Raw genomic sequence first — 18879 nt, 5'->3', positions numbered from 1 at the left:
TGTTAGAGGATATTAAGTAGGATGATATTGTGCTCTTCAAATTCACTTTGCTGTGTGGAGAATGGATTGTCATGGAACAGGAGTGAAAGCTAAAGTTGATGCGGTCATCTAGATATGACTACTTTGGTTCAAACTACAGCTTTATTATTTATTAAATGTGTGACCTCGGCAAGTCACTTAAACTACCTTTGCTTCAGTATTCTTATTTGTAAAATAAGAAACTGATCTGTACATATCATACAGGGTTGTTATCAGGTTAAATGATTTAATATCAATAAAGTCTTGGGGGGCTACTGGTTAAGAGCCTGGATTATTTAAAAATAAACTGGGAAAATTAAACAGAAAAAGTTCTAGTTTTAGGGAGGGGAGATTCTAAAACATATTAACTTTCTTTAATTTGTGCTTGTAATTACTATTTTTTCATATCTATTGCAGGTTATCTGTTCCTAGGTTATCTGTGCCTCACCAGTGTTTGGATAAACATCGCTGGTAGACAATAGCTGTAGAATTGGATTTCTAGAGGGGCCAGTAAAGGAGAGGAGTGAAGCTGATAGGGTGCAAGTACATATGCACACAGCATGGGAGCATTGGGAATTGCCAGTGTGTCGCCTCAGTTTCAGTGCATTATTACCATGTGGGGATGTAGGCCCTGTAATGTCAGATCTCTTTTTACTTTTCAACACATTCTGAAAATTATGTCTTTTATATGATATTTCTCAACTTTTACTTATTTTTTTATTTTTTAGAATTTCTAATATATTATGTTTTAATTCTGCCTGTTTTTCACTTATGCTCCTTTTAATTTCACATTCATGGATGTTATCAACTTTTATATTTAATCCATAACTCTAAGCTAGATTTGGCTTATATCTACTAGTTTGTACCTCCTAGGTCAGATATTCTATATGTGGCTCTCTTATCTTACCCATTCTTTTCTTCTGTTGAAATCATCTCCTGATTTTAGATTTGCTTTTTGACCTTGTGCCTTCAAATAAAATACAAATACATTGAGCCTTTGCCTGAGACTCATAATCAGTTGGAATTCTTGGTTCTGGTTGGATAATTTTCCAAAAGATCTTGAATACCTTTTTTCACATTTGAAAATGCTAGTAGTTTTGAAGGCTCAAACTAAAATTTATTTCAACCTTTCAATTTATACCAAACAAATATATTCAGTTAAGTATGAGGCATGAAGGTAAAGGACAGAATTTTCTGCTCTGTGCCTCTTGGGCTATTTTACATACCTAACTTTGACAACGTGAGATTTGACATACTGTCTTCTCAGTTTAGATCCATGAAATGTTTCATTTATCTGTTAAAAAATAAAATGAATAAAGACTAATGTTTTCTTTAAAATTTTTTTTTAAAATTTTTTATTGTGGAGAACTCCAAACATACACAATAGCAAATAAAAGAATGTAATGAACCCCATATACACATCATTCAACTTTACCAGCTACCATTAAATGGCTAAATTGTTTTATTACTACCTGCATGCCAATAGTTAATAAATCCTTAATATCATTGAATACATAATATTAAAATTTTCCTAGATTGTGACCCATTTAAGAAAAAGATGCATTCTTTCTCACCTTCTTCTTAACAGAAGACCATGGGGGAAGGAGAGGGGGAAGAAAAAAAGTTAGAGGGAGGGAGGCAAACCATAAGAGACTCTTAAATACTGAGAACAAACTAAGGGTTGATGAGGGGGGTGGGAGAGAGAGGAAAGTGGTGATGGGCACTGAGGAGGGCACTTGTTGGGATGAGCACTGGCTGTTGTATGGAAACCAATTTGACAATAAATTATATTTTAAAAAAAGAAAAAGAAAAAGATGAAATGTATACTAAACATATCTTTTTGAAAATTATCTTTATATTAGCTAGGTTTATTCACAAATGTCTTCAAATCAATAAATTATGTGGTAAGGTAAGGCAAGAATATTTGTTTCCTAACAATAGCATGATAGGGAAGAATACAGTACTTATTTTGAAGAGGTGAATTCAAAGGACCAACTGATAGAGATTGCCTTCTGTGTTCAGCTTTCTATTGAATATCAGTGTCATAAAACTTAACAGAAATGTCCCCGAAGGTGAGATATTTCTTTCTTTTCTTTCTTTCTTTTTAACTATGGGCCCCCCTTCATGGCTGTACTACACACCATTTCCCCTGCTCTTTCAGGTATATGCTACTGATGGGTTTGAAGCAGGATATGTAAAAATCTCTCAGAAATTTTATATAAGAATCATTTTCTCAACTGTTCCTGATTTTAACCTAATGAGTGATTTCCCACAGCAGGACCTTCACAGGGCACCCAACAACAAATTTCACTGTCTATGGCTTTAACTTTGGCAAAGACAGGCCTTCAATATCACTGACTCAATATCGGTATCGCAAATATGTAGTTTACACTTTCCTTTTGTTACAAAGCAATTGGAATATGTTCATCTATTCAATAGATACCTATTGAAATAAAACTATAAACAGATTAGATTTATATTTGGAAATTTAGTGGAGGAAACAGATAATAAGTAGACCAAGAAATAAATATATAAATATGATAATTTGAGATAGTGTTAGGTGATAAAAAGAATATAAAATAAAATAATGCTACAGAGTGATTCAGGGGACAATATTTGAATGATCCAATAAGTCCTTTTAGAACAGGTGACATTTGGGTGGGACCTGAAAGATGAAAAGTTGAGAATCAAGGGGAGACGATTATTTTAGACAGAGAGAAAACCAGGTGCTATGGTCCTAGGTAAGAATGAGATTGTTAAGTTTGAGGGGTAGAAAAAATTGTTGTGACTTAAGTAAAATGAGCAAGGGAGAGGGTATAAGTTGAGGTTGTCCAGGTAGGTGGGGCAAGATTACAGTCAGCCTTTTTGGCCATGGTAAGGAGTTTAGATGTTATTTCTAAATATAATCAATGAAGGAATCCCGGCAAGATGGTAAATAAATAATACAGCATTTCTCTTCTATTCTTAATTCCAACACATCTGTCTCTCCTGGGACCAAGTGGGGTGGGGTTTTATGGGGGCCCTGGAAGCAGGGCAGTGATGAGGAACTTTCTCTTCCAGGGGTCAAGGAAGAACCTAGAAAATAGTCTGAGAGCCCTGTGTAAGAATAGAATTGCAACAGGCCCTGAGAAGAGCTTGGTCAATAAAAGTTTGTGGATAACCAGGTATAAAGCTGACATTGGACCATGTTTGTAGTGACCAAAGATGCTCCCCTGCTCTTGGGCAAGTGGTTTGATGTATGAGCATGACTGCCCTGTTTCGTATGGATAATTTTGATACCTCACACATATCAGATATCATTTTGGTTGTCTATAATCTGATGCATTATATATGAAAAACACATAGAGTTTGTTTAAACATTTTTGAACATTTGATTGGCCATATGAAATTGATATAATCTGAAATTTGCTCAAGATTCTATATTTGCATGCTTTTCAATTATAGAACAGAAAAATCATAAAGAAGGCGGGAAACATACTTTTAGTGGGACCCTGAGTAAGTCAACGTTTTAGTGCCTCAGTTTCCTCATATAGAAAATGAGAACATTGTGAGGAGTAAAGAAATGAAATTAATTAATTAAGGAGTAAAGTCCTTAGGCCAGTACTGATGGTTAATAAGGCTAATTACTATTGTTAAGGTACTGCCTCACTCTAATTTTTAGAATTTCTATTCACTATAATTGGATATCATATCTGCTGCCCACAAAAAATAGGAAATGACAGAGATTTCATCTTGAGTTGTCCACTGGTTTTCTCCTACAAAAAATAGGAAATGACATAGAGATTTTTTCTTGAGTTGTCCACTGAAAAACCACATATCTAAACATGAAAATATTCCCTATGGAGGCCTAGTCTCTGTAGGTAATGCTTTACTACCATTCATAGTAAAGCAGCATCTCTTTATCCAATTTCTTTTTTCTTTTTAGAGTCTATCATCACAAGAATTATTGAATGAAAATCACAAGAAGAGCAGGTGATAGGTATTATAATAATGACTAATAGGTGAGTTTGATGAATGATACACAGCTCTATTTTGTGCTCTTATCACGAGTATTGTGTTTATGAATGCTGTGTACAGTAATAATTATAATACACAGAGCATCATTGTATTAAGCGAAAACAGAAAGGCGTGTAAGTAAAAGCAGGCACTTTAACACATGTAGAGGAAAACGTATGAGAACTATCTAGCGATTTATTTATTTATTTACTTATTTTTTAAATAACGTTTATTTATTTATTTTGAGAGAAGAGTGAGCGGAGAAAGAGGGAAGGGCAAAAACAGAGGGAGAGAGAGAGAATTCCAAGCAGGCTCTGCTCTGTCAGCACAGAGCTGGATGCGGGCTTGATTTCATTAACTGTGAGGTCATGACCTGAGCAGAAACCATGAGTCAGAAGCTCAACTGACTGAGCCACCCAGGAGCCCCTGGTGACTGTTTTGATACAGGTGAGTTGGGTGGGGTTCCTGGGTGGCTCAGTTGGTTAAGAGTCTGACTTCAGCTCAGGTCATGATCTCATGGTTCCTGGGTTCAAGACCCATGTCAGGCTGTGTGCTGACAGCTTGGAGCCTGGGCCTGCTTCAGATTCTGTCTCCCTCTCTCTCTGCCCCTCCCCCACTCACACTCTGTCTTTCTCTCTATCTCTCTCAAAAATAAATAAACATTAAAAAAAATACAAATGAGTTAAAAACCGAGAATGAGGATTGCTAAAGGAGTCTGAAGCAAGGTGTCAGGATTGGTGGTTGATTGACCAACATGATATGATAATTGATAAAAACTAATAATTTTAGAATATTCATTTTGAGATAAACATAGGTTAATTGATTTGAATGATTTGATCTAAATTTATAGAAGAAAAGGTGATTTTATTAGTTTGGGTATATTTTGAATTATTTTGAAGTTATATATTAACTTTGTTATGTTTATAATTTATTAAGAATATTAATGATGCTCTGCTTTAGGTATGTTTTTAGGTTATCTTTTTTTTTTAAATTTTTTTTTTCAACGTTTATTTATTTTTGGGACAGAGAGAGACAGAGCATGAACGGGGGAGGGGCAGAGAGAGAGGGAGACACAGAATCGGAAACAGGCTCCAGGCTCTGAGCCATCAGCCCAGAGCCTGACGCGGGGCTCGAACTCACGGACCGCGAGATCGTGACCTGGCTGAAGTCGGACGCTTAACCGACTGCGCCACCCAGGCGCCCCTAGGTTATCTTTTTTTAAGGGCTTACAGAATAATAGGACTTTTGCTAAGATGATGATGTGTTTCATCTTATATGACGCCTACAATAATCCTATGATGTAGGTATTTGTCACATCATTTTTACTTGAAGAAACTGAGATGTGAAAAGATTAAGTGATTTGTTTAAGTTTATGTAGCTGGTAAATGGCTAAACTTAGAATTGAACAAGGACTCTGCGTCCAACGCCTATTAACCATTGTATTATATTGCCCCTTTGTTATTTCCTTTTTATCATAAAGCTACAGGAAAAGTGGGAATTTTCTTTCTCCATTTTTTATATACTAACTCTTAGTATAATGGTAAAGGCATACAAAGACTTTTAAAGACTGAATTTATTAGAAACTTGGAGGTAGTGGGATGTTACGGAAAGCATGCAAGCTTCAGTCAGATCGAAGATGTCCTGTCAAGAATGCACTCAAAGAAATGGGAGGCGAATGATGCCACTACTGCTTTTGGCAGGATTTGGTTTGTTTGATAGAATTACTTGAGCTAATGAGAGTGTATCTATGTCCAAGGAGTAGTCAAGACCTTTCATTAGGTTTTTAGTCAGCTAAAGGTTAACTTAAAGCACACTCTTAAGTAGACATTTAAAATTTTTTACCACATTGAGGAGATACAAGATGATCTTTATTTTGGGCTATATGTTCTCTTCTACACTGGCCATTCTTCCTTGAAGCACTTCTTAGTTAAGGATCAGAAACAACATGTATTTGTTCAGGTATCTTGGAGGTAGGATATATTTTACTCATTTTTTAATACATTAGAAATACTCATTGACTGTCTCTCATGTGTCAGGCATTTCTTAGTGTTCTCTAAATATGTCCCTCTTATATATTTTTTTCCTGTACATGTTTTCTGACTGACTTTCTGAAAGGACTATATTAATCTAGAACTAAGATAGTAGTAAGAAATAGTATGAAATTATCAATCATTTCCAAGTTGGAAGGTTATTATTAGGATTCTGGAACTTCTAGGAACATAACATTTAAAAGGGCAATACACAGAAAAAAATTTCAACTTACCAAAGATACTATCTTTTTATTTAGGTCCATATATTCTTGTGAATATGGTTTTTCAAACTTGCTGTCATAGTCAATATTATTGACTTTAAAGCTGATATGATAGTAGAAAGGTGTCTTTGCTGGAAAGGAGAGAAAAGAAAAGTTACACATTGTGTAACTACTTTTCATTCTTAAGAGAATCATGTGAAATATAATATTCTGATTAAATTGCAGGTAACTCAACATTTAAATAGTTTTGATTCCTAGTGATTGTTAAAATAACTTTGACAGAGCAATGTTTATTAACATAATCTAGCTCTATAACTTTACCCAAAGATTTATTCAGAATTTTTAATGTAAAATTTTAATGTGCCAGCTTTCAAGTTTGTATCCTCTGAAGATAAATATGTTACTATGAGAAATGATATTAAGGCATAGGTAATTATCTTAGTTTTTGTGCTCTTCACATATCACAATTTAGGAAAATCAGCAGAGGCCTAGGTTTTATCATTTGTGAAGCACCTAGAAAGTTAAAATGAATAAAAGAGAAAGTAAAATGAAACATGACTTGTAAGCACTGCAAATTAAGTAAATAGAAGAAAGAAATCAAACTTAAAACTATAGAAAAGTAAAGCTGAGTTGAGTGTTAGACTGGACTATACTATTTTAATACATCAAATACAGTATAAATTAAATTTTTTCTTTCAGCTTTTCTCAGGTCCTTTTGTACCTCTGCATTCCATAAACTAGGAGGGCACAATGAGAAGAGAGAGAAAGAGAGAGGGCTCAAACTATTTAAAAATTGAAGAAGAGGGAATACTTCCAAACTCATTTTATGAAGCCAACATTACTTTGACACTAAAGCCAGGTAAGGACACTACAAGAAAAGAAAACTACAGACTAACATCCCTGATGAATATAGGTGCAAATATCCTGAACAAAATACTGAATTTAACAACACATTGAGAAGATCATACACCATGACCAAATGAAAATTATTCTTGGGATGCTAAGATGGTTTAATATACACAAATCAATAAATTTGATAAATGCACTAACAGAAGAAAAATAAAAATCATGATAATCTCAATAGATGAGGAAAAATAATTTGATAGAATATAGTACAACATCTTTCATGACATAAAAACATTCAACACATAGATTCTAGAAGAAACATACCTCAACATAGTAAAACTATATATGACAAATCACAGCCAACATCATATCTAGTGGCGAAAGGTTAAAAGCTTTTCCTATAAGGTCAGGAATGAGGCAAGGATGCCCACTGTCTCCACTCTTATTCAACATAGTACTAGTAGTTATAGCTACAGCAATTGGGCAAGAGAAAGAAATAAAAGGCATCCAGATTGGAAAGGAAAAGGTAAAACTGTCATTATTTGCAGATGATGTGATATAGAAAATCCTATAGATTCCAAAAAAAATTACTAGAACTAATCGAGTTCTGGAAATTTGCAAGATAGAAAATCAACATACATTAAGCAGTTGTGTTTCTATACAGTAACAATGAAATGTCTGAAATAATATATGTTATGGTGGTAATCATTTCAACTCAATATGGTGTATCAAATTAATTCATTGTACACCTTCAGCTACACAATGTTATGTATCAACTATATCTCAATAAAGCTGGAAAAGAAAATTCTGAAGACCATAGTATTTTTGTTGTTATATATTTTTATTCATAAATACTCTATGACTTTTTATTTTTCTATTAGACTATCAAGATTGAGAATCTATGGTATTGAGGCAATGTTAGGTTATATTAACTTCTTAAACTACTAAATGAATTTCAAACGCTAAAGAGGAAAGCCGTTATCTAGCTCTGGTATCGTGTAAGACACCAAACCTTTAATTAGAAGGTAGAGTGGTAGGTGTTGCTCTTGACATTCAGAAGAACCAGCAGACTATCATAATAAAAAATAAGCTCCTCTCCTTCAAATGTAACCTAGGCCTTGAGCAACAAAAGACATTTATGACCTAGAATTTCTTCTAAGTGTTATTTTCATTGTTCTTTTCCTTCCTAGAAGAGTCATATTTTTCAAATAATCAGGACACACTCTGAGCTAGGGTTTAGGGCTCCAGGGAGGACTTGATCCTGACTGATTCACCTCTTTGTATTTTTATGAAAACATGTTTTAAATTTCCTAGTGATTTTTAAAAACTGAGATATAATTGACATATAACATTATATTAGTTTCAGGCATACAAGATAATGGTTTGATATATGTATAACAAGTATAAATATATACACATATATTTATATATATTATATATACATACATATTATATATATTATGTATATACGTATATATTTATATCACACAGTAAGTCTGGTTAACATCTACTCAAGTGATTTTTATGCACATTAAAGCTTGAGAAGCAAGGCTTGGGTAAGTGGCTCTCAGCCTGTGTTTCCAATTAGGATCACAGGTGGAGTTTTAGGAATTGTCATCACTTGTGCCCTTTCTCACAGTCTGTCTATTCTGGGTGGGAGCATCAATGTTGTAATTAAGTTTTCCAGGTGATCCTAAGGTGAGGCCAGGGTTAAGTATGAGGGCCGCTGAGTATATTTCTGAGAGTCGAGTTCAGTCTTTGGTTCAAGGGGAGGTAATAGGGTCTGTTCTACCTGGATTTGGTGGGGGCAGGTCAGTGTAGCCTGTATTATCCATGCTGTAGGAGAATTTTGGGGCATCTGTAGGAAGGGAAGTTCCCTGAAGACAGGCAAGGAGAGACTCCATGTAGGAACTTATTACTTCTGAAGCTCTCCTGAGAGAAAGGACTCAAAAGGGGTCTTTCTTGTATTTCAAGGCCCTTCTGTCTGGCTGTGGTGGTAGCAAGTGAAGGGTCTGTGCTGAAGCCTTTAAAGGAATATTCTCAAGATGCGATGTAATTTCTCTACATAACCTCACCGAAGGAAGAAACACAGCAAAGGAAGAGGAAAGGACAGAAATGGAAGGTTCTCAGGTAAGTATTATTTCCTGGGTCAGGGCCCGTGTCTACTTTTCCTCCTGCAAGGCCATGGTTTTAGAACATGCAGACATTTACTTCTATACCTCTTGTGTTCTTGCCTAATAAGTTTGTTTCAACTACTTTTTTTCCATGTCTTCCTATGGCAGTCAAGTTTAGCTCCTTCTCCCCTATAGCCCAGAGCCCTCTCTCCATGTAGACTTCCCCTTTCTCCATTCAGACTTCTGATATTCCTTAAGCAATTCCTACTATGAATTACTGACCTGCAACTACTGAAAACGTTCCCTTTGCAATAGATCAACTTGGGAAGGTGTGGATATCCATGAGTCTTATGGGGGATGAGGTGGGTCCTGGGATATTAGTGAAGAAGGAGAATAGTGTTTAGGTCTCCTCCATGCTCTGTCAGCTCTTTGTGGACCAGGATTAAGAAAATGCATATCTAAACAGGATGGTATTAATGGCCCAGAAAAACTGAGAAATTTCTGTAGAAGAGTAGTTAGAAGAGACATGCTCTCCAAAATGCTTAAAGAAAGCTTACTTAAATACACAATTAGAAATTATAGAAAATGGGCACTTTATATGGCTTGACATTTGAATACAACTGATATTTTTATGATTAGATTTAAATTATAATTTACCTGTTTTTCTGGCCAGCAGTTATTATGTGTCCTTTGGCAAATATTAGGCACCTGATATCAACTTGCCCCATTACAGCTGATGTTAACTTCATTCACTTGGTTCAGTTGCTCTCTGCCAGATTCCTTCTACTGTGATTCTAAGGTACAGCCAGAATTAAAATTCATTGCTCTGGATTAGGGGTCAGCAAACTATGAAATCTAGCCTACTACCTGGTTTTGTGTAGCCTGTGAACAAAGAAAGGTCTTTACTTTTTTTAAAAGTTGGAGAGTCGGGGCACCTGGGTGGCGCAGTAGGTTAAGCATCCGACTTCAGCCAGGTCACGATCTCGCGGTCCCGCGGTCCGTGAGTTCGAGCCCCGCGTCAGGCTCTGGGCTGATGGCTCAGAGCCTGGAGCCTGTTTCCGATTCTGTGTCTCCCTCTCTCTCTGCCCCTCCCCCGTTCATGCTCTGTCTCTCTCTGTCCCAAAAATAAATAAACGTTGAAAAAAAATTAAAAAAAAAAAGTTGGAGAGTCAAAAGAATAATATTTTGTGACATGTGAAAATTATATGAAATTCAAATTTTAGTGTTTATGAATAAAGTTTTATTGGGAAGCACTACATTTATTTATGTATTGTCTACTCTAGCATAGCAATAGACTCAAGTAGTTGTAATAGAGACTATAATGGCTCATCAGGAGGAAAGTATTTACTTTCTGGCCCTTTGTTGGAAAATTGTGCTGACCCTGCTGAACACTTTTAGTTCAGTAGTGTGATGCTCTAGCAACTCTCCTCCATTACTGCTATATCTCCGTTATAGCACCTAGCCTAGTATTTGCCATTAAATACATAGTAGTCACCCAATGAATGCTTGTTGAATTGAATCTGGGTAATTTCAGTTGCCTTTTTTCTTATCTATTTATCTCTTAAAAAGTTAACCAAACAGAAAACACAACATTATCATTATATAGAGTCATGGGAAGCAGACAAAGATAGGTATCCTGGGGTGAATATTTGTGTGGGGCTTTGGTTTTTCCAGCTGTCTTTCCAGTTTTTGTGAGGAGATGGCTCATTGCTTTCAGATTTGGAGTCCGGCGTAGTGAACTAGAAAATATTCAAATGGTACTGAAAGCTTCATCCAAAAGAGAAGCATTGTAAGTCTGCCTCTATATGATGCCATGCCAGAGCATCTGCATAAAAAGTTTAAAATTTGGTTCACCGGATTGAGATTTGGTTTATTTACTGACAAATCCTTTTCTTAAAAGGATCATTCTGATTCATTTAATGTTTTAGCTCATGCAAGATATTGTGGCATCAGGTATATGAACTTAAGGTGAAAAACCAATGACTTTTAAAAAGATAAGCCCTATCAAAGTACTTAACACAGTCTCAGGAAGTTCTATTCTTGTTCCCACAGGCTTACTATGACTTGAGAAAACTTACATTGTTAACAAAACTTACCTATTTTGATGCAGAGGTACTTAATTAGGAATATTTTCCTTTTTAGAAGTTTTTATAAGTCACTAAAGTTTATGATTTCTGGAAATATGTATGACTAACTCTAAGAGTGAGATCATAATTATATTAGAATTCATATTCCTTTTCACATAGGTAGATTCTTCTAGGCCTACTGAACATATCAGTATAGAATTTTGCTTTAGAATAAATTGCAAATGGTGATTACGCACACACACACACACACACACACACACACACACACACACAAATATATATACTGGCATTATAAACAAGTATAATTTAGTAACCATAAAAACAATTTTGTTTTTAAATTCTTTAGTAACAAATAGTATTATGGTCACCATAAACCACAAAACATGGTCTCAATTCAGAAATTAAAATGCCCAGGTCTGCTTTTATTTATTTTTTAATTTTTTTTTCAACGTTTATTTATTTTTGGGACAGAGAGAAACAGAGCATGAACGGGGGAGGGGCAGAGAGAGAGGGAGACACAGAATCGGAAACAGGCTCCAGGCTCTGAGCCATCAGCCCAGAGCCTGACGCGGGGCTCGAACTCACGGACCGCGGGACCGCGAGATCGTGACCTGGCTGAAGTCGGACGCTTAACCGACTGCGCCACCTAGGCGCCCCCCAGGTCTGCTTTTAAATCGCAGTTTGAACTTGATGTAAAGTTTTTTTTTTTCCCCCTCTTACCAAGCTCTTTACTCACCCAGTCCTGTTATTCTTCCTTTCCCACTTCATTAACTGGATATGGACCTCTCTAGGTCCTTACTTGAATGGTTAAGAATTTGTCATCTACTTTAGTGCTCTAAGAACTTAGTACATATTTAAAATGAGTTTCCTTCTAGGTTTTTCTGAAATTGGTTTCTCTTTCAAAGCTCATTTCTCAGCTTGACATGAGAGGGAAAACATCTATTATTCATGTATTGGGGAGGTCTTCATAGTATGAAAACTTTACAGCATACCTATCTCCAAAGATAACCTCTTTAAATATCTTTTCTTCTCTCTAGTTTCTGGCACTTTTGTACTTTTGATGAAAGGCAGCAGGTTCTGTGTCTATGTCTTGAGTGAGCAAATCTTATTCAAGGATTTATGAGCATATGCCATGACTCTGACTCTTGGCCTGGCTTTGGTAGCAGCTGGCATTGCAATCTACCAAGGATCATGTTCACACAGTCTGTGTCTAGGAAGGGTGTGTATGGAAGATGAAGTATAGCAGTAGAAACAATTTCTGGGGAGAGGGCCTCTTTACTCCACTGTGTACAACTCTATTTTCTCTATGGAAATTCTTTTCACCTTATAAACTGAAATGGTTGTTTACTTAGCTAGACAGTTTTTTCCTAAGTGTGTTTTTTCAGAAAATACTATTCTGTTCTAAAGCAGTGGTACCCAATTTATGAGCCATGAATTACATAGGATAGCAGCATGGTGATAACAGAAGATGGTTCTAGGGAAAAATATTTATGTATACACCAGCCATTGTTCTAGACTTAAAAAATGATGATTCTTGTACATATTACTGATTTTCAGACATAGGTAGATGTAGTTAATTAAATACAAGTTAATTTTAAAAGAATTGCTAAATTTATAGTTGTCTTTATTATGTCAACAAAGTATTCTTTTGTGCGAATGTAAAAAAATATTTTTCTATAAAAAGGTCCTCATTCTTGAAGAGGTTAGGAAATAGTTAAAGAAAGTGACAAGAACAGCACATGGCAAATTTGGTATAAAGTTCTGTATTTAAGAAAGATTGATCTTGAGGATCCCATATTTTTTTCCTATTTTATGCAAAGTTAATAAAATTTTGTATTTGTATTGACTTTTCAAATTACGTTCCTCAATAGTAGGGAATATTATACTTTTTTAGGAAGAATTTTATGAGAAGAAAATATATTCCATGAGGGAAATATTACAGGCTTTGAAAAAAAATAGCTTAGAATCCCACAGTGTAGGGGCTTTTATGTTTGTTAACCCATCAATTATCTCTTCAGAAAGTTATAAGTTCAACAGAGGGAGGAACTGTGGCTTATTCATCAACATATCCCCAGAACCCAAATGTTTAGCAGGAATTAAAAAAAGAATACACCAAATCTCTGCATTTAGAATATCCTGAGCCAAAAGTCACTAAAGAACAGTTTTTAGTAAATGCTATTAAACTTAAGAAATTCTCTCTGCTACATAACTTTGTCTGACTTCTTTCCTTCCTCCATTCTCAAAATTCATAATTTTCCCAATAATGGAATCAATAATTCTGTGTGATTAGTAAGTCAGACACAGTGACTACTTACCATAAGTGGCAAAGTAAACAATGAGTCCGATGATTACTGCAGCAATAATCAGCATTAAGATACCCAGGATAATCTTTCCACATGTTGTGAGTTTCATTTTGGTGTTTGGCTCTGTTCCTCTGAATAGAAAGGTACAGGAAAAGCAAGTGTTAATATGAGCAAGATATAGGACACTCTAAGAAATAGCATGGACTTGACATTAAGTATAAAAATGGATTCTTTTATTTTATGGATTCAATGGACTGCTGAACTTGGAAAATAACATGTAGAACTAGTAGATATAATATTTGGCCTGCTTATTTTTCAGCACATATGAATAATGTAATCCTAAAATATTCATTTAGCAAATATTTATAGATGCTCTATGGACTAGGCATAGTAACGGGAACAAAGATCTCTTTCCTTATGGAGATTACATTTTACTGAGGAGAGATAACCAACGTAGAGTATGATTAATAAATAAGATATATAACTGCTAGAAAGATCTTAAGTGCTATAGGAAAAGTAGAACTAGTTAAAGATCAGAAATGTGGGAGGGTATGTGAGATGGTAGTGGCAGGATGTGGTATTAGAGTAGTCAGGTTAGGTCTACTGAGAAAGTAAAGTTCGAGTAGACTTGAACAGATGATGTTGTTGGCGATACAGGTTTCTGGAGTGTCCCAGGCAGATGGAACAACTTTGCAAAGGCTATGAGAGTAGGATATTCCTGGAAGGGCATGTTAGGAGGGCACTGTGACTGACTCAGCAAATGAGGATAATAGTAGTAAGAAAGTAATTCTGAAAAGTTCCAAGGCCCACATCATATGTGGGTCATTGTAATAATTTTGGCTTTTTATCTGAGTGAAACGTGAGCTTTGGGCAGAACAATATGATCTGATTTAATTTCCTTTAAAAATGTTTATTTACTTTTGAGAGAGAGAGAGAGAGAGAGGACACAAGCAGGGGAGGGACAGAGAGAGAGGGAGACACAGAAACTGAGGCAGACTCCAAGCTCTGAACTGTCAACTCAGAGCCTGATCCAGGGCTCGAACCCATGAATCCTGTGATCATGACCTGAGCCGAAGTTGGACACTTAACTGACTGAGCCACCCAGGTGCTCCAATCTGATTTAATTTCTTAATGGGATCCCTTTGACTGCTTGGTGGAAAGTAAATTATAAAGGGCAAGGATGAAAGCAGAATGATAAGATAGGAAATGATTATAATAATTCAAGCACAATTTGATGTTGGTTTGGACCAGAGTGGTAGAGGTGGAAGAAATGAAAAGGGGTTGAATTTGGATATGTTTTGAGTATAGAGTTGGTAGGAGTTATGGATGCATTGGTGTGGAATATGAGTAGAAAAGAGATGTCAGAGATGGTTTTCAGTTCTTTAGCTTGATGAGGGAGTTATCCTCAACTAAAGTGGGAAGTCTGCTGATCTATCAAGTTTTGAGGGGATGACTATGGGTTCACTTTTGTTCATTTTGTGTTTTAGATGTCCCCTAGTCAACCAAATGGCAATGTAGGTTGGATATCCAAGTCTGGAGTTTGAGATAGAAGTTTGGGCTAGTAATAGAAATTTAGGATTCTTCAACATATAGGTTAGTATCTGAGACTAGAAGGGATTACCAAGGGAGTAAGTATAGATAGAGAAAACCAGGACATGGTCACTAGAGCACTCTCATATTAAGAAATTAGGGAGAAGAGGAAGACCAAGCAAAGGAGACTGAGAGGGGTAATTAACAAGGGTAGGAGGAAAAGCAAGAGAAAGTGGAGTCCTGGGAGCCAAAAGAAGTGTATCAGGCATAAGGAAGGAGGTTAACTGTGTCAAATGTTCCTGACAGCTCAGGATGAGGAAATGATCACTGAAAATGGACCATTGGATGAGCATTATCGAGGTAATTGATGACCTTGATGCATGAAGTTTCAGGAGTGGAAGGGGAAGAGAATGGTTAGAGGTGGTTTCAAAAGAGAATGGAAGTAAAGTGACTAGAGACAATGACCACTGACCATTCTTTAAAAGATTTTACTGAAAAAGGTAATAAAGAAATGGGACTATACACCGTGAAGGAAATGGGATCAAGAGAAATTGTATTTTATCATGGAAAACTTTGAATATGCCTAAAAACAGAACAGTTTAATAAACCTCCATATATCCGTCATATAGATTTAAGAACTGTGAACATTTTACAATATTTCATTTGTTTTTGAAATGTTTTAAAGTGGTTATAGAAAAGTAATTACATCATGACATTCATCCCTAAATATTTTCTTTATAAAAAAATAAAGGTATTAAAAAACATGACCATTGTAATACCTAATGAAATTACCAATAATTCCTCAGGCTCTAATACCAAGTTCATATTCAAATACCTCTAAGTTGTCCTCAAAATGTCTTCTACAATTTGTTGTTGTTGTTGAACAAAAATCAAATCAAAATCTTCACATTGCATTTGGTTATTAACTTCTTATCTTTTAAAATCTAAAACAGCTTCCATACTCTGCCCTCATTTAAAAATTTTTCATGACATTGATTTACCGAAGGCACTGGGTCAGTTGTCTTATAGAATACCTCAGAAGAAGAGAAGTTTGTGTATTTGTGTTTTAAAAGTTTTTAATTAAACATTTTATTTTGTGACAATTAGACTCATATGTTGTAAGAAATACAAAGGGATCTCTTGTACATTTTATGAGTTTTCCTCAATGGTAACAAATTGCAAAACTATAGTACAGTATCACAATTGGGGTATTTAGACTCATATAGTCAAGATACCTAACATTTCCATCACAAGGGTCCCTCGTGTTGCCTTTTTATAGCCACACCCACTTGCCTTAGGTCCCCTTACCTTCCTTAATCCTTGGCGACCACTAGTCTCTTCTCCTTTTCTATAATTTTGTCATGTCATGAATGTTATATAATTGGAGTCCTACAATATGCAACTTTTTGGCTTTTGCTTTTTTTCACTCAGCAAAATGCTCTGACAATTCATTCGGGTTGTTGCATATATCAATAGTACTTTAAAACAATTTTTTTAATTGCTGAGATGTATACTAACACTATTGGATATGTCATTGCAAATATCTTCTCTCATTCCACAGGTTGCCTTTTAGTTTTATTGATTCCTTCACTGTACAGAAGTTTTGTTTTGATATAGTGCCAGTAGTTTATTTTTGCTTTTGTTTTCCTTGACTTAGGAGACATATCTAGAAAGATGTTGCTATGTCCAGTGTCAGAGACATTCCTGCTTGTGCTCTCTTCTAGGATTTTTATGGTTTCAGGTCTCACATTTAGATCCTTAATCCATCTTGAGTTTATTTTTGTGTATGGTGTAAGAAAGTGGTCCACTTTCATTCTTTTGGATGTAGCTGCCATATTTCCCAACACCATTTGTTGAAGAGACTGTCTTTTTCCCATTACATATTCTTGTCTCCTTTGTTAAAGATTAATTGACCATATAATTATGGGTTTATTTCTGGGCCCTCTATTCTGTTCCATTGATCTACATGTTTATTTTTGTGCCAGTACCATGTTTCATTCAGCCAGCTTTGTAGAACGTTTGAAATGTGGGATTATGATACCTCCTGCTTTGTTTTTCTTTCTCAAGGTTGCTTTGGCTATTCAGGGTCTTTTGTGGTTCCATATTTTAGTCCAAATTTTAGGACTCTTTGTCCTAGTTTTGTGAAAATGTTGTTGGTATTTTGAAAGGGATTGCATTAAATCTGTAGTTTCCTTTGGGTACAATGGACATTTTAACCATATTTATTCTCCAAATCCATGAGCATTTAATATCTTTCCATTTGTATCATCTTCAGTTTCTTTCATCAATGTTTTATAGCTTTCAGAATTACAGGTCTTTCACCTCTTTGGTTAAGTTTATTCCTAGGTATTATTTTTGGTGCAATTGTAAGTGGCCTATATTGTTATTATTTATTTAATGTTTATTTTTTAGAGAGAGACAGAGCTTGAGTGGGGGTAGGGGGCAGAGAGAAATGGAGAAACAGAATTTGAAGCAGACTCCAGGCTCTGAGCTGTCAGCACAGAGCCTGATGCATGGCTCAAACTCATAAACTGTGAGATCCTGATCTAAGCTGAAATCAGACGCTTAACTGACAGAACCACCCAGGTGCCCCTGCCTATATTGTTATTTTGAAGTGAGTTTCTTGCAGACAACATATGATTGGGTTATGTTTTTTTCATCTATTTTGTTAATATCTGTCTTTTTACTGGTACATTTAGATAATTTACATTTAGGGTAACTATGAGTATTTTAGGGTTTAAGTCTGCCTTTTTAATACATTAATACCTTTTAACGCCTTTTAATACCTGCCTTTTAATACCTTTTTAATCCAAACAGTTTTAAAAAGCTCTAGGAGATTATTCATCATTATTCATAGACTCATGAATGTTAGAGGCATGAGATGACATACACAATTTGGAAACAATAGTTAGACTGAGTAAGAGAATAACAGCAATAAAAGCTTTTAAAATAAGCTATCAAATTATTTATGAATTGGGAGGCAACTTTATTCTAATGCATCCATGTTTCAATATTGTTAAATGTTTTTCTTTGGCACACACAGAATGTGTGTGGAGGAAATGCCTTTTTAGAAATTAAGTAGTTTATTGTACTCATGTTTATTAAGTATTTTCTATGTGCCAAACATTGTGCTAGGCAAGGGATATACAGTGATGAACAAAATCACTAATAAATGTGAACTGCAGGAACTGTAAATATTAGTTTTGTTTTATGTACTTTATGCTATATGCTTGTTTGCAATATACTGGTAGTACTAGTTTGCAAGGGCTGGTTAACAAAGGACCACAGACTGGGTGGCTTCAACAACAGAAATTTATTTTCTCACAGTTCTGGAGAATGGAAGTCTGAGATAAATTTGTTGGCAGATTCTGAAGCCTCTCTCCTTGGCTTATAGATGACTGGTTTTCTCTTGTGTCTTCATATGGTCTTCCCTCTGTACATATGTGTGTCCTAATTTTTTTTTTCTGGCTTAAACAGAAAAATTTATTTCCTCACAGTTTTAGATACCAGAAGGCTGAGATCAAAGTGTTGGCAGAATTGGTTTCTCCTGAGGTTTCCCGCCTTGGCTGGTAGATGGCCATGGTTTTCACATTCACATGGTCTTTCATCTGTGTGTATGTCTGTGTCCAAATTTCCTTTTCTTATAAGGATACCAGTCACATTGGATTGAGGCGCATCTTAATGACTTCCTTACAACTTAATTACCACTCCAGAGACCCTATCTCCAAATACAG

At 35.4% G+C, this 18879-nt stretch overlaps 1 protein-coding gene across 1 annotated transcript in view; it reads right to left on the bottom strand.

Annotated features, from left to right (window-relative positions):
- LOC112858710 (transmembrane protease serine 11C-like) overlaps positions 1–18879 on the bottom strand; it is a 53641-nt gene that overhangs the window by 30961 nt on the left and 3801 nt on the right. The window contains exons 2-4 of the mRNA XM_025922128.2: positions 13628–13746; positions 6278–6396; positions 1245–1312 (exon numbers count right to left, since the gene is read on the bottom strand). Coding sequence (XP_025777913.2) covers positions 1245–1312; positions 6278–6396; positions 13628–13746 — 306 coding nt within the window. The remainder of the gene's footprint in view (positions 1–1244; positions 1313–6277; positions 6397–13627; positions 13747–18879) is intronic.

Source organism: Puma concolor, chromosome B1 (genome assembly GCF_028749965.1).
Source record: "Puma concolor isolate L17-30 chromosome B1, mPumCon1.1.hap2, whole genome shotgun sequence".
Lineage (NCBI taxonomy): Eukaryota > Metazoa > Chordata > Mammalia > Carnivora > Felidae > Puma > Puma concolor.
The sequence above is the reverse complement of the archived record's forward strand: the minus strand, read 5'-3'. Positions and strand labels throughout refer to the sequence as shown.